Raw genomic sequence first — 18,157 nt, forward strand, 5'->3', positions numbered from 1 at the left:
ATTATCCTTAGCTCCACCAATGACCGAATAAAAAAAATTGAAAAAAACCCCCAAAAAACAATAAATGTTTTACGGCCATCTACTGGTCGCACTTATCACGTACCAAATAAAATTGCTTCGAGGTCGGTAAGCAAAACCAGAATTATTCCGTACATTAGGCGCACCGGGTTATAAGGCGCACTGTCGAGTTTTGAGAAATTCTTTAAAGTGCGCCTTATGGTCCGGAAAATACGGTATACATATGGACAGTATATATATATATATATATATATATATATATATACATATATATACATACGGTATACATATATATACATATACATATATATATATATAAAAAAATTTTGGAGGGTGTGGGGAAAAAGCAACATTTGATTTGTATTGTATTGTATTTCTGCTAACTGTGTGTAAATGAAAACTTAAATAATCAAATGTTTCTGAGACTCCATGGTTATGAATGAGTTTGGAGGCCCCGCCTCCACCACTGACCAGCCCTCTCCTCTCAACCCTACCCCACCCCACCACCATCCCACCTCCCTCGGATGCTGCCTGCCGGTAGCCCTGCCCAGAATAAAATGCTGGGTTGGGTCAGACGGTGCTCCCACTGAGGAGTAGAGTGCCTGGCTGGCTGCACACGAAGCCAGAAGAGCGTGAGGCCGTCGGCTTGCTGCTTCACTGCCCCGTGCGAGCGAGCTGACATACACACTCGCCCGCGCCGCCGCTCACTCTGACACACGCGCACACACACACACACACACACACACACACACACACACACACACACACACACACACACACACACACACACACACACACACACGCACACGCACACGCACACACACACACACACACACACACACACACACACACACACACACAGCTGTCTGCCTCCCGCTCCCTCTCTTGGTAACACACACTAACACACACGCACACACAGTCAGTCAGTCATCAACCCTCATTCAACTCCCTCCCAGCCACGGGTCAGCAGCTCAGACAGGCACCTTGTTCCTCTCCATCTGGAAAGAGCAGAGCATCGCAAGGTGCACACACACACACATGCACACACATTTACACACATTTTCACCCATATATAAACACCAACACACAAGCATCATCCTTCAACCTGCCGGACTTTTATCTTTGGAACGGGAAGGCGGACTTCATTCCGAGGAGCAACTTTTTAACAATGTGAAAAGCCAGGAGATGACCTCTGGAGGAACTTTGACAAGCTTGTTGCAGTAGGACGCAAAAAAACAACAACCCATCTCCTCGCCATCCATCCTTCTGCTGGGACGTCTCCCCCATCATCAGCATGCCTACAGCTTGCACAATAAGGTGCACCTCGGGAGTGTGACCCACCATGTGCAGATGGACGCCATCCCGAGCTCACCTCCATCCTCCTGAAGATGCTCGCAGGCGACGACGACCTCCGCCGCCCAGCGCGGCCTCCCTCTGCCTGACATGCATGGCCGTACTCCTGGCGGCTGCAGGCGTCGCATCCGGGGCCTGCCCCCCCAGGTTGGGCCACGAACCCCTCCAGGTGGTGGCGGGCGGCGTGAACTGCTCGTGGACTTTGGAGAGGCACACCCGCAGTTACAACCACCTCGAGGGCGACGTGAGGCTGCGGCGGCTTTACTCGGCCAACAAGTTCTTCCTGTGCATTGACAAAACGGGCAAGGTGGACGGCACGCGGCGGAAAAACTACGCAGACAGTAAGTGACGTTTTGTTTTTATGGTTGGACTTTCCTATCTGCTTATCGTTTATTGCCCTTAACAAGGGATATCCTGCAGCTTCATGTGTTGTGTTTAGAGCACCAGACGTGCGTTGCTAGGTAAGTCGCCCCGGTGCGGATTTAGACTCCTCACGGGACGGACGACTTTTTTTTTTCTTCTTCTCGTCGGGCGCGGAAAACAAAAACAGACACCGGGGATTCACTCGTCCAAGCTGTGAAGAAAGTGCATCCATTGTAAGTAGCAGGTGGACTGTCATGAGTGGGTTGTCTGCCTTCCACGGGGATGTTGAGGCGAGCATTCTTTAATGATGCTGTTGTTTCAATAGAGACACTGCATAGTAGTGTTGTCCCGATACCATATATTTTGGTACTTTTCTAGATAAAGGGTACCACAATTTTTTTTATTTTTGGCTTATTTTAACAAAAAATCTTACGGTAAATTAAACATATGTTTCTTATTGCAAGTTTGTCCTTAAATAAAATAGTGAACATACAAGACAACTTATTTTTTATTATTACGTAAGCAAACAAAGGCTCCTAATTTAGTCTGCTGACATATGCCGCATTTTCCGTTCTATTAGTTTGTCAAAAATATTAATGACAAGTGGTAGAAAATGAATTATTAATCTACTTGTTCATTTACTGTTAGTATCTGCTTACTTTCTCTTTTAACATGTTCTATCGACACTTCTGTTAAAATGTATTAATCACTTATTCTTCTGTTGTCTGATACTTTACATTAGTTTTGGATGATACCACAAATTTGGGTATCAATCCGATACCAAGTAGTTAGAGGATCATACATTGGTCATATTCAAAGTCCTCATGTGTCCAGGGACAAATTTCCTTAACATTAGAGATGTCGATAAATGCGTTAAAATGTAATATCGGAAATTATCGGCATCGTTTTTTTAAATTATTGTATAGTTTTTTCTGTTTTTTTTTTAATTAAATCAACATAAAAAACACAAGATACACTTACAATTAGTGCACCAACCCAAAAAACCTCCCTCACTCATTCACACAAAAGGGTTGTTTCTTTCTGTTATTAATATTCTGGTTCCTACATTATATATCAATATATATCAATCAATCAATGTTTATTTATATAGCCCTAAATCACAAGTGTCTCAAAGGGCTGCACAAGCCACAACGACATCCTTGGTACAGAGCCCACATAAGGGCAAGGAAAAACTCACCCCAGTGGGACGTCGATGTGAATGACTATGAGAAACCTTGGAGAGGACCGCATATGTGGGTAACCCCCCCCTCTAGGGGAGACCGAATGCAATGGATGTCGAGTGGGTCTGACATAATATTGTGAGAGTCCAGTCCATAGTGGATCCAACATAATAGTAATAGTATCAATACAGTCTGCAAGGGATACAGTCCATAAGCACACATGATTTTGCGTGCTGCTGGTCCACTAATAGTACTAACCTTTAACAGTTAATTTTACTCATTTTCATTAATTACTAATTTCTATGTAACTGTTTTTATATTGTTTTACTTTCTTTTTTATTCAAGAAAATGTTTTTAATTTATTTATCTTATTTTTTTAAATTTTTTTAAGTACCTTATCTTCACCATACCTGGTTGTCCAAATTAGGCATAATAATGTGTTAATTCCACGACTGTATATATCGGTTGGTATCGGTTGATATCGGTAATTAAAGAGTTGGACAATATCGGAATATCGGCAAAAAGCCATTATCGGACATCCCTACTTAACATCAATTTTTTTTTAAACGAAAGAAGATGTGATGCCAAAAAATATCGACGTAATCATAGCTCCTGTACTTGATATCATTACAGTGGATGTTAGATGTAGATCCACCAATGGCATTTGTTTACATTTTGACTCCGGTGAGCTACGGTGTGTAGTGAAGCATGTTTAGCTATTCCTCGTCCCGCAGGGATGATACTTGTAAGAAACTTACTTGGTAACACTTTAGTATAGGGGAACATATTGTAAGTAACAAAGACTTAGATTAGAGTTATTTGGTTAGGGTGGTTGTATAATAAGGCCATTCAAAATAAGGCATCAATAAGTACTTAATAATGACTAATTAAGAGCCAATATGTTACTAATTTGCATGTTAATAAGCAACTAATTAATGGTGAATATGTTCCCCATACTTAAGTGTTACCACTTACTTTATTTGTCGCCATGCAGGTGAGGATTAGTGATTTAGAAGGAGCTAAAACACTGCAGACTGCGGCTGAACTTTAGCCATGTCTTATAGCACCTCTTCCTGAGGGCGTTTCAGTGTTATAACGTCACCTTTATTGTTAGTTTTTAAGCCAAAATGCGTCCGTTCTCCCTTTTCCGTCTACACACATTGTGTCTGCTTATAAGTACTCCGTGATTGTGCGCTGCCGAACATGCTCCTCTGCTCGTAAACCAGCAATGTACTATACTAATACCGGTATACCGTACAACCCTACTGCATAGGCTTAAGTATTTTCTCTGACTGCTCCTTGCACTCTTAATTATCTCTTTTAAAATGCCTAATAGTCCTCAAAAAACAAACTTTGCGGCTTTTATATGTGACACAAACTTGTATGCAAGAGAACCAGCGACGGCCAGACAGTTTGGTTGTGTGCTCGCGGTCAGGAGGACACCTGAGAAGTGCAGCGGCCGCACCTCATTGTGTCCGTCAATGGATGTCTTTCAGACATTTGACCAGGTCAGAGGAGCTGACTCATGAGCTGACCTCGCCCCCACGTCCGTCTGCCTCTGACTGACAGGCGGGCCCACAGTCATGCCTCTGACTGTAATATTTATGTATTTGTTAATAGCTTTTTTTTTTGTTGTTGACACGAGTGTGGTTGAGTCAGAGTTTTTCCACATGGCTACCGAGGTTGATGGGGAAGGCAGCAGCTGTTGTGTTAAAGTTGTTGCCACTGTTCCAACGTGTGAGTGACATTTGCTAACCCGTCCAAAAGGAGGCACCTGTAAGTACTTTCACAACCATGATCCAACCCTGTGACTAAGTCAAGTTGAGGCGACTCATGATGGTACAACAAAATGTATATATATATATGTATATATATATACACACATATATATATATATATATATATATATATATATATATATATATATATACACACACATATATATACACATATATATATATATATATATATATATATATATATATATATACACACACACACATATATATATATATATATATATATATATATATATATATATATATATATATATATATATATATATACATATATAGAGTCGAGGTTTCTGTGGTTTATCCGTTATACAGTGCTCAATACTGTATACTCCACACAGAAAGATCCAGAGCGGAGGATCGAACCCAGGACCTTTGTATTGTGAGGCAGACGCACTAACTCCTCTTTCACCGTGCTGCCCATCCTGCAAAACATATATATATAAACACATATAGTCGAGATTTCTGTGGTTTATCCGTTATACGGTGCTCAATACCGGAGTAGAGCGGAATATACGTTAGGTCAGGAAAAAAATAATTTCATCCCGACAAGCCTGTTTCATAGGTTTCACTGCTCTTCAGGGGATTTTATTAAATTTTATGAAAAACTTTGCAGTAGAAAACGGGTGAATTGACAGCAGGGATTTTATAAAATCCCCTGAAGAGCAGTGAAACCTGCGAAACATCCATCCATCCATTCATTTTCTACCGCTTATCCCTTTCGTGGGGGGGTGCTGGAGCCTATCTCAGCTACAATCGGGCGGAAGGCGGTGTACACCCTGGACAAGTCGCCACCTCATCGCAGGGCCAACACAGATAGACAGACAACATTCACACTCACATTCACACACTAGGGCCAATTTAGTGTTGCCAATCAACCTATACCCAGGTGCATGTCTTTGGAGGTGGGAGGAAGCCGGAGTACCCGGAGGGAACCCACGCAGTCACGGGGAGGACATGCAAACTCCACACAGAAAGATCCCGAGCGCAGGATCGAACCCAGGACCTTCATATTGTGAGGCAAACGCACTAAACCCTCTTCCACCGTGCTGCCCATCCTGCGAAACATATATATATATATATATATATATATATATATATATATATATATATATATATATATATATACATACACACACACACACATATAGTCGAGGTTTCTGCGGTTTATCCGTTATACGGTGCTCAATACCGGAGTAGAGCGGAATATACGTTAGGTCAAGAAAAAACACAGAGGCTATTTCATCCCGACAAGCCTGTTTCGCAGGTTTCACTGCTCTTCAGGGGATTTGATAAAATGTTATAACAAAATTTGCAGTGAAAAACGGGTGAATTGACATTTGGGTTTTTTATAAAATCCCCTGAAGAGCAATGAAACCTGCGAAACAGGCTTGTAGGGATGAAATAGCCTCTGTGTTTTTTCCTGACCTAACGTATATATATATATATATATATATATATATATATATATATATATATATATATATATATATATATATATATATATATATATATATATATATATATATATATATATATATATATAAACATTTAAATACTCACATATATGTTAGGAATATGCAGTTAATATGATAATTGCTATGTTGAGTTATTCATTAGATTTATTGCATTGAGTTACGTAAAGTGACATCTTTATAAGCACGGGTGTCGCAAACTCAGATTATTGGACAGGAGCGCGAAAATTATATTAAAGTTTCTACAATAAGCGTTTTTATTGGACACACTGACATAGTGTGTCCAATAATATTTCCCAACATCCTTGGTTTGTTCCTAGGTTTCGGCACCAAGAACTCTAAACTCCAATGAATAAATCATGATAGCAATGATCATATTTACTGCATATTCTTGACTTCAATATGACTATTTAAATGTGCTAAAGATACAGAAAAATGCATATAACAGACACTCAGTTGAAGTCACCAATTGATCGATTGATTGATTGATTATAAGCGCTTTTTTAATAATATGCATGGTACTTACTCGTCACTTAAGGTTCTACACTGCAAAAAGTCAGTGTTCAAAAACAAGAATAAAAAATACAAAAATTAGAGGTAATTTATTTGAACTAAGCAAAATTATCTGCCAATAGAACAAGAACATTTGGCTTGTCAAGACTTTCCAAAACAAGTAAAATTAGCTAACCTCAATGAACCCAAAAATACCTTATAATAAGTATATTCTCACTAATAACAACTGTACTACTATATGAGTACGTATGTTCTATTGTTTCATTGAAAATAAAACAGCAAAGTCCATTTGGCTGTCATCTGTTTTAATTATGAGACACAATTGTGTCAAAATCATGATTTTTTCATGCTTGAAGTAAGAAATTATTACTTTAAAAAAGCAGTTTTATACTTGTGAGTAGGGATATCCAATAATGGCTTTTTGCCGATATCCGATATTCCGATATTGTCCAACTCTTTAATTACCGATATCGATATCAACCGATACCGATATCAACCGATATATACAGTCGTGGAATTAACACATTATTATGCCTAATTTGGACAACCAGGTATGGTGAAGATAAGGTACTTTTAAAATTTTTTTATAAAATAAAATAAGATAAAAAAATTTAAAACATTTTCTTGAATAAAAAAGAAAGTAAAACAATATAAAAACAGTTACATAGAAACTAGTAATTAATGAAAATGAGTAAAATTAACTGTTAAAGGTTAGTACTATTAGTGGACCAGCAGCACGCACAATCATGTGTGCTTACGGACTGTATCCCTTGCAGACTGTATTGATATATATTGATATATAATGTAGGAACCAGAATATTAATAACAGAAAGAAACAACCCTTTTGTGTGAATGAGTGTGGATGGGGGAGGAATGTTTTTTGGGTTGGTGCACTAATTGTAAGTGTATGTTGTGTTTTTCATGTTGATTTAAATAAAAAAAAATAAAAAAAATAAAAAAATGATACCGATAATAAAAAATATAATTTCCGATAATTTCCGATATTACATTTTAAAGCATTTATCGGCCGATATTATCGGACATCTCTACTTGTGAGTGTTGATGACACAGCTTTGCAACAGTTGATATTCTAGTTTCAAGCATGTTTTACTCAATATAGGTCATAAAATCTCAGCAACAAGCTGTAATACCTGACTGAGATCATTTAGGACCAAAACCCTTAAAACAAGTAAAAGACTAACATAAAATCTGCTTAGTGAAAATAATTATCTTATCAGACAGAAAATAAGCAAATATCACCCTTATTTGAGATATTTAACCTTACTTAGATTTTAGTTTTTGCAGTGTATTAGCTATTGAGGCTTTTCAATTGATTATTTCTAGCACCTGGTCGACCAGATTTTTATTTGGAGATGTGGAAATGTGGACATACATGTCCACATTTCCACTTTGTTGCAGTGTCCTATTTCTCACTGCTCTCCGTATTCTCTTTAAGAAAAAAAAAGGTGGGTTTCACAATGTAAAGCGCTTTGAGTCACTTGAGGAAAAAGCACTATATAAATATAATTCACTTTTAGATAGATAGATAGATAGATAGATAGATGGTTTTATTTCAAATATGCATAAAAACAAGAGCAAGCCTGATCCAATACAGTGCTACAGCCTTAACAGCCATGATAACAAAATGAAAACAATGGAGAATAAAAAACGAAAGAAATGAGCATTGGACTTTCTTTTTCTTTTTTCTTTTTTTCACATATTTGAAAAGGAGTGAGAAGAAGTTTACACTTATTTAATCCCACCCCTTTTCTTTAAATCATAAATTACTCTGAGCTAGAACTACCTGTTCACTCTATGTACAAACGTAATGAACTTGTATATACATAAATTATAGATATATACATACATATGTACACTACACACATACATAGCCACACCATTACCACGAGTGATCATGGAAATCATGCCACCACAGCAGCACCACTGCCTCAATGGGCAGCCCCACACTCTTCTGTAATATAAACAACCCAATATCAAACCCCTTCTTCATCTTTGTACCTTCACTTCATATTTCTTACACTGAAAACTGTGTTGAAGATTTTACTAAAATTTTGAGTGTGTCAGACACTTCTCTTTTTTTTGATAAGTATAAGGACCCTGCCATTTTAAGATATTTTCACAAATTTATGTGACATGCAAATCGTTGGGCTGTCAAGAGCCTTTGGCCCTGCGTCACCGTGGTTAGGGTGATGTTTATAGAGGGGACCGGAAGCTGTGCATCTCCGGTTGAGAGAGATTATTTTTTTAATGGAAAGTTAAATACGGGAAACATACAAGAACAGGAGAACGCCGGGAATCCATCCATCATCCATCTTCTTCCGCTTATCCGAGGTCGGGTCGCGGGGGCAGCAGCCTAAGCAGGGAAGCCCAGACTTCCCTCTCCCCAGCCACTTCGTCCAGCTCTTCCCGGGGGATCCCGAGGCGTTCCCAGGCCAGCCGGGAGACATAGTCTTCCCAACGTGTCCTGGGTCTTCCCCGTGGCCTCCTACCGGTCGGACGTGCCCTAAACACCTCCCGAGGGAGGCGATCGGGTGGCATCCTGACCAGATGCCCGAACCACCTCATCTGGCTCCTCTCGATGCGGCTTTACTTTGAGCTCCCCCCGGATGACAGAGCTTCTCACCCTATCTCTAAGGGAGAGCCCCGCCACCCGGCGGAGGAAACTCATTTCGGCCGCTTGTACCCGTGATCTTGTCCTTTCGGTCATAACCCAAAGCTCATGACCATAGGTGAGGATGGGAACGTAGATCGACCGGTAAATTGAGAGCTTTGCCTTCCGGCTTAGCTCCTTCTTCACCACAACGGATCGATACAGCGTTCACATTACTGAAGATGCCGCACCGATCCGCCTGTCGATCTCACGATCCGCTCTTCCCTCACTCGTGAACAAGACTCCAAGGTACTTGAATTCCTCCACCTGGGGCAAGGTCTCCTCCCCAAACCGGAGATGGCACTCCACCCTTTTCCGGGCGAGAACCATGGACTCGGACTTGGAGGTGCTGATTCTCATCCCAGTCGCTTCACACTCGGCTGCGAACCGATCCAGCGAGAGCTGAAGATCCTGGCCAGATGAAGCCATCAGGACCACATCATCTGCAAAAAGCAGAGACCTAATCCTGCAGCCACCAAACCGGATCCCCTCAACGCCTAGGGAATCAAGGCAAAAAAAAAATGTTTGGATTTGCTGTGGAAAACGGGTGAATTGACAGTAGGGCTAGGTACCAAATTTGGTACTTTTATAGGTACTGACTGATGTCCTTCACAACTGCTGAGGACCGATTATCGTAAAATCAAACGGTAACATTTTTCTGATATCACGTCTCGGTGAAAACAGCCGGACTGCCACTAGTTAATGTTAACATTTTCCATTCCAACAAAGCAAGAAGAAGTCACTCGAAAGTACAGTGAGGCTCCGCTTCCCAAAATGCACTAGCTCGATGCAAATCTACATTGGATTTTTCATTGACGCGCTAAAGATTAGCATTAGCGATTATACATGGCGATTTTAACCCCTCTGAATTTGAAAATGATTGTTAACGATAGGCAAAAAAAAAAAAAAAGTGCAGTTCCCCTTTAATGGCAAAGACTACTTCCTGGCTAAGGCAACACACTGTAGTCAATGCACTACTGCCATCTACGTCTTGGAATTGCAACCACTATATAATACAGTACAGTACAGTATTTTTCGGACTATAAGTCGCAGTTTTTTTCAAAGTTTGGCCGGGCTCCAGTGTGACTTATATATGTTTTTTTCCTTCTTTATTATACATTTTCGGCAGGTGCGACTTATACTCCGGTGCGACTTATACTCCAAAAAATACGGTACTTGCAAATGAAATACAGAAGTGCAAGAAAACATAACCAAATGGACAAGACAGTTCGATGTTAAATGTTAAAGAAAAATAAGTATTAACATATTTGAATACACACAACTGGACTGAAAATTGATACGGTTGAGTACCGGTAGCAATTCCCAGGTAACAGGAATCGGCACCTATTGACTCAAATGTGAAAAGTATCCATCCCTAGTTGACTACTATAATGTTGAAGCTTCTAAATGACCAAATTTAAGAACTATGCAGACAATTCAACAATCCTGAAAGAATAATACGGTTGCGATCAAAAGTGTACATACACTTGTAAAGAACATAATGTCATGGCTGTCTTGAGTTTCCAATCATTTCTACAACTCTTATTTTTTGTGATAGAGTGATTGGAGCACATACTTGTTGGTCACAAAAAACATTCATGAAGTTTGCTTCTTTTATGAATTTATTATGAGTCTACTGAAAATGTGACCAAATCTGCTGGGTCAAAAGTATACATACAGCAATGTTAATATTTGGTTACATGTTCCTTGGCAAGTTTCACTGCAATAAGGCGCTTTTGGTAGCCATCCACAAGTTTCTGGTTGCATTTTTGACAAAATTGGTGCAGTTCAGCTAAATTTGTTGGTTTTCTGACATGGACTTGTTTCTCTAGCATTGTCCACACGTTTAAGTCAGGACTTTGGGAAGGCCATTCTAAAACCTTCATTCTGCGCCCAAGACCCAACCTCCGGGCTGATGATATTAGGTTGTCCTGAAGAATTTGGAGGTAATCCTCCTTTTTCATTGTCCCATTTAAAGCACCAGTTCCATTGGCAGCAAAACAGGCCCAGAGCATAATACTACCACCACCATGCTTGGCGGTAGGCATGGTGTTCCTGGGATTAAAGGGCTCACCTTTTTTCCTCCAAACATATTGCTGTGTATTATGTCCAAACAGCAAAATGTTTGTTTCATCTGACATCACATGGACAAAGATAAGACCTTCTGGAGGAAAGTTCTGTGTAACAGTTGTACAACACCTACAGGTTAACGTGCTGTAAACTGTTACGATAATCACCGTTTTGTCAGTAAAACATTCAGTCAGTACATTTAGTCCTTTTCTGGTCTATTTCATAAATTATTACACAATTTAAAAAGTGACAAATAACTGGGATTGTTCTTGCAGCTAGGGCTTCCATGCCACTGCGGTGAATAAGACAGAGAAAAGATAATAATTAAACTTGTTAATGTTTTATTACACGCTCAATGGTCAAATGCATGCGTTATTGCAGCAAAGGGCAAACGGCAAGTACGAGCGGGTCAATTGCGTGTGTTAGCTGATAACCAAGCCAAAACAATATATGTAGGCACTAAACCATAACGGAGCTTATCTGTATTGTAATGTTGTTAAATAACAATGCTAAGGTGGATGTGAGTCATAGCTTGAAATAATAGATGGATAGATAGATAGTACTTTATTGATTCCTTCAGGAGAATTCTCTCAGGAAAATTAAAATTCCAGCAGCAGTGTACAGAATTGAGATCGAATTGAAAAAGTAAATAATGGGGGTATAAATGGAAACAAAATAGAAAAATATTACAATAAGAATTAAAATAAAAAGCAACAATGAGAATACAAATATAACAGTAAAATAAGAATATAACAAGAGAAACTAGGCAGTAGTGACCATGTTATGAAAAAGTATTGCACTGTTATTGTTTTGCATCCCCTGTCATCCTCGTACCCCCCCCCCCCCCTCACCCCCAGAGAGGAGTTGTACAGTCTAATGGCATGTGGGACAAAGGAGTTTTTTAGTCTATTATTAATTGCTAGTAAGACATGTTGCTATTATTTCAAAGCATTATTATGACCAAACAGTGTTAGCGAAATGTCAGGGAGCTAGCATTAGGGGCAGTGCCCAACCAGATCCACGACATTTTTACTTTATAGCAGGGGTGTCAAACGTACGGCCCGAGGGCCGGATCAGGCCCGCGAAAAGGTTCTATCCGGCCCGCGGGATGAGTTTGCTAAGTATAAAAATTAACCTGAAATTTTTAAAGAAACTGCTGTTCTAAACGTGTCCACTGGATGTCACAATAGCAATTATTTGTATCTTTGTAGATGATGCTACATACGTACAAAATAAACCAGATAATGTTAGTACGTCAGTCAAATAAAATAATCAAACTACATAAATAACATACTGTAATTTGTTTTTGATATAATTTTTGGTAACACTTTAGTATGGGGAACATATTCACCAATAATTAGTTGCTTATTAAAGTAACAAAGACTTAATTTAGAGTTATTTGGACACTAGTGGAACATATAAGGGTTAGAGTTAGGGTTACTAATAATAAATAATTCTGAGGTAAGACTGGAGGGAAGACTCTTAGTTAATGGCTTACTGGTTGTATAATAAGGTCATGCAGAATAATAATAATACTTAATAATGACTACCATATTTTTCGGAGTATAAGTCGCACCGGAGTATAAGTCACACCTGCCGAAAATGCATATTAAAAAAGGAAAAAAACATAAGTCGCACTGGAGCCCGGCCAAACTATGAAAAAAACTGAAACTTATAGTCCGAAAAATACGGTAATTAAGAGCCAATATGTTACTAATTTGCATGTTATTAAGCAACTAATTAATAGTGAATATGTGTTCCCCATACTAAAGTGTTACCTAATTTTTTTTTATCTTGATAGATTGAAAATTAACACCAATGAGTTGACTGGTGAACATTATCACATCATTTATTCAAAAAACATAAATAACGACAAATAAAGTATACATACTGCTTTTTGGAGTACACATTTCTTTTAATCAATAATACACTACTAAATATGTTAATATATATATAAGTTTGACTTCTTGTTCCCAGACATGTCCAAGGGCTCGAGACCCTCAACCTTTCATTTGGCATTTACACGGCCTAGTACAGGGATATTCAGCTAAATTGTTTTAGGGACCAGATTTCGAGAAAGCCAAGGATTGTGGGGGCCAGATTTTTCCCTTTACTATTATTCTTATTTTGTATCTTACGGAGAAGCAGCATTCTCCAGTTGAATTGCCCAAATCATGAAAAAGAGAGGACCTAAAATGTAACACTACTAATATAATAAATAAAAAAGTTGAACAAATGACTACTGACTGCTAAATAAGCTACAGCAACACAGTAGTTACATAAATCACACATGAAAATGTGGAGAGGACTTAAAGAGGTGCCTTGAAGAACGCCTCAGTTATGTAAATCACAAGTTTGGACCCCAGTGTTCTATGTTTGCCAGCAAGGTTATAATGTCAATGCAAGGATCTGCCAATGTGTTTACAGTGGTCCAAGTTCCTCTATACAACAGGAAGACTCCAGTGGTTTTGCGAATTTTCTGCAAAAGTGTTTGTCTCACAAGTTTTGAACTGAACTCGGGTCGGAATAATACCCCCTTGACCCCCATCCTCAGATTTGGCCCCTAAGCTGCGAGTTGAATAGGTTTATAGGGCAGTTATGGTTGAGCCCTATGAAGTCTGCTGCCCAGCTCCACTGTTGTTTAAAGGGGAACATTATCACAATTTCAGAAGGGTTAAAACCATTAAAAATCAGTTCCCAGTGGCTTATTTTATTTTTGGAAGTTTTTTCAAAATTTTACCCATCACGCAATATCCCTAAAAAAAGCTTCAAAGTGCCTGATTTTAACCATCGTTATATACACCCGTCCATTTTCCTGTGACGTCACACAGTGATGCCAATACAAACAAACATGGCGCATAGAACAGCAAGCTATAGCGACATTACCCCGGATTCAGACTCGGATTTCAGCGGTTTAAGCGATTCAACAGATTACGCATGTATTGAAACGGATGGTTGTAGTGTGGAGGCAGGTAGCGAAAACGAAATTGAAGAAGGAACTGAAGCTATTGAGCCATATCGGTTTGAACCGTATGCAAGCGAAACCGACGAAAACGACACGACAGCCAGCGACACGGAAAAAGCGGGGACGAATTCGGCGATCGCCTTCTAACCAACGATTGGTATGTGTTTGTTTGGCATTAAAGGAAACTAACAACTATGAACTAGGTTTACAGCATATGAAATACATTTGGTAACAACATGCACTTTGAGAGTGCAGACAGCCCAATTGTCATCAATTAATATATTCTGTAGACATACCCTCATCCGCGCTCTTTTACTGAAAGCTGATCTGTCCAGTTTTGGAGTTGATGTCAGCAGGCCAGGGAAACTAGGGTCGATATTCTTCTCTTGATCATCTTCGCTGGCATAAGGGACGTTGTGAGCCTAGACATCCAAGGGGTTTAGCTCGCTCGTCTGCGGGAACAAACTGCCGCCATTGCTTGCCGTGCTACCGAGGTCCTTTGTCCCTGAATTGCTCACACACTCCGGCAGATTCAATGGGGGTCTGGCGGCAGATTTCTTTGACTTTATCGTTAGAAATGCATCTTCTTTGAGTGTCGCAGGATATCCACACATTCTTGCCATCTCTGTCGTAGCATAGCTTTCGTCGGCAAAGTGTGCGGAACAAACGTCCAATTTCTTGCCACTTTCGCATCTTTGGGCCACTGGTGCAACTTGAATCCGTCCCTGTTCGTGTTGTTACACCCTCCGACAACACACCGACGAGGCATGATGTCTCCAAGGTACGGAAAACAGTTGAAAAAACGGAAAATAACAGAGCTGATTTGACTCGGTGTTTGTAATGTGTTTGAGAAAATGGCGGATTGCTTCCCGATGTGACGTCACGTTGTGACGTCATCGCTCCGAGAGCGAATAATAGAAAGGCGTTTAATTCGCCAAAATTCACCCATTTAGAGTTCGGAAATCGGTTAAAAAAATATATGGTCTTTTTTCTGCAACATCAAGGTATATATTGACGCTTACATAGGTCTGGTGATAATGTTCCCCTTTAAATAAATCAGTGTTAAAGTTAGAGCATTAACAAAAATCCTTCAATACACCGCTAAGTTTTTATTTGTGTAACTTGTAGGATACTTATATTGTTCTACTAATTTGTTTAGTGTGTCCGACTTTTTGCTCCGGTTCCTGGCTATGACTGGCAAATGCTAATTTAGTTTTGGCCTACAGAGAAGCTATAATTGAGCCCTATAGAGTCTGCCTAGCAACAAGCTGCTGGCCATCCATACTAGGGTTGTACGGTATACCGGTATTGGTATAGTACCGCGATACTAATTAATCATATTAATCGTTACTATACCGCCTCTAAAAAGTAGCTGCCCCCTTCGTTGTTACGTTGTGTCATTGCTGGTTTACGAGCAGAGGAGCATGTTCGGCAGCACACAATCACGGAGTACCTATAAGCAGACACAATGTGTAGACAGAAAAGGGAGAACGGAGGAATTTTGGCTTAAAAACTAACGATAAAAGTGAAGTTATAACACTGAAACGCCCTCAGGAAGAGGTGCTTTAAGATATGGCTAGCTAGCTAGCGGCTAAAGTCCAGCCCCAGTCTGCAGTGTTTTAGCTACTTCTAAATCACTAATCCTTGTCTCCATGGCGACAAATAAAGTACGTTTTTTACAAGTATCATCCCTGCAGGACGAGGGATAGCTAAACATGCTTCACTACACACCGTAGCTCACCGGCGTCACAATATAAACAAACGCCATTGGTGGATCTACACCTAACATCCACTGTAATGATACCAAGTACAGGAGCGTATCTAGTCGATACTACTGTGATTACATCAATATTTTTTGGCATCGCAACATCTTCTTTTGTTTTTTTTTAATTTATATTATGTTTATAAACTCAGGAAATACGTCCCTGGACACATGAGGTCTTTGAATATGACCAATGTATGATCCTGTAACTACTTGGTATCGGATTGATACCCACATTTGTGGTATCATCCAAAACTAATGTAAAGCATCCAAACAACAGAAGAATAAGTGATTATTACATTTTAACAGAAGTGTAGACAGAACATGTTAAAAGAGAAAGTAAGCAAATATTAACAAGTAGATTAATAATTCATTTTCTACCACTTGTCCTTAATAATTTTGATAAAATAATAGAATGATAAATGACACAATATATTACTGCATATGTCAGCAGCTAAATAGGAGCCTTGGTTTGCTTACTTACTACTAAAAGACAAGTTGTCTTGTATGTTCACTATTTTATTTAAAGACAAACTTGCAATAATAAACATATGTTTAATGTACCCTAAGATTTTTTGTTAAAACATTTTTTGTGGTGCCCTTTATTTAAAAAAGTATCGGAAAGTATCGAAATAATTTTGGCACCAGTAGCAAAATATTGGTATCGGGACAACACTAGTCCATACAAAGATAACAGAAAAAGAATCCAAGCATCTATGTTGTCAGCGTTTATAATCAATAGCAAATACCTAAGTGGTTATGATAAAATCGCCACGGTGCCTATAAGCGTTTCCAGCCTCTTGTCACTCATGCTCACTCCCCCCTACGTCCTTGTGCACTTTTGTCATCATCCTCTCATTTCCGTTGGTGGAAAGAACCTTTTTTTTTTTCTTCTCTCTCTCGAACCAAAACAGCATTCAAAAAAGCTTGCTCGTGGTCCCGCTTTGCAATGCCCACAATGTCGTTTGTCGAGGCTTTCAATCAGACTTAAAGCCTCTTGACCCGCACAATTTCTTGATACTGATACGGCGGCTATAGATTAGAGTGGGAGGTCGTGCATATTTAATGACCAGATGGGTGAATCGGATACCAGACTAGCGCTAACTAACTGGCCGTTCCTCTCTCCCCCCGTCTCCTCCCGCCTGGCCCAGTAGGCTCGATCCTGTCGACTTCACCTCCACCCCACTCAGTTTTTCCAGGCTCCGTCTCTCTCTCAGGTGCAAAAACAGTTGGAATTAGTCAACAAGTGCTGCGTTAATTGAGGGCTGGAAAATATTGTATCAATCCCGGTGGAACAGTGGCATGGAGCAGCTGAGGGAAGAGGCCACGGTGGAGGGAAAGTGGCTTTGGACCAAGGGGGAGTGGTACGGGATTGTCAGAAGTGATTGAAAACAATGAAAAAACAACACTAAACAGCAAGTGTCTTGAGTTACTGATTATGACGAATGAGCCGTCAGGTTCGGGTTGATGCATCTTTTCGTAAGCCTGGTCAGAACTGGGGAGGTCCGAAGAGTATCGATTACATCTTCAAAGTACCCTGAGTGGGATGCTCCTGCTATACCTGTGCACACATGCACGAGTGTACACAAGCATGCACTCAAATGCACACAAACATTACGGCTTCGGGTTTCTGCGTCGACAATCTAGATCAGTGTTTTTCAACCTTTTTTGAGCCAAGGCGCATTTTTGGCGTTGAAAAAATCCGAAGGCACACCATCAGCAGAAATCATTAAAAAAACGAAACTCAGTTGACAGTAAAAAGTCGTTGTCGCAATTGCTGAATATGACTTTAAACCATAACCAAGCATGCATCAATGTAGCTCTTGTCTCAAAGTAGGTGTACTGTCACCACCTGTCACGTCACGCCGTGACTTATTTGGAGTTTTTTGCTGTTTTCCTGTGTGTAGTGCATTGGTTCTTAACCTGGGTTCGATGGAACCCTAGGGGTTCGGTGAGTCGGCCTCAGGGGTTCGGCGGAGGTCAAGACACACCC

At 39.9% G+C, this 18,157-nt stretch overlaps 1 protein-coding gene across 1 annotated transcript in view; it reads left to right on the plus strand.

Moving 5' to 3' along the window:
- Positions 1-912: 912 nt before the first annotated feature.
- Positions 913-18,157, plus strand: part of fgf22 (fibroblast growth factor 22) — a 141,521-nt gene continuing 124,276 nt past the window's right edge. Inside the window, exon 1 of the mRNA XM_061977887.1 lies at positions 913-1,712. Within this exon, the coding sequence (XP_061833871.1) occupies positions 1,361-1,712 (352 nt within the window). The 5' untranslated portion in view covers positions 913-1,360. The remainder of the gene's footprint in view (positions 1,713-18,157) is intronic.

This window comes from Nerophis lumbriciformis, linkage group LG18 (assembly GCF_033978685.3).
Source record: "Nerophis lumbriciformis linkage group LG18, RoL_Nlum_v2.1, whole genome shotgun sequence".
NCBI classification, from domain to species: domain Eukaryota; kingdom Metazoa; phylum Chordata; class Actinopteri; order Syngnathiformes; family Syngnathidae; genus Nerophis; species Nerophis lumbriciformis.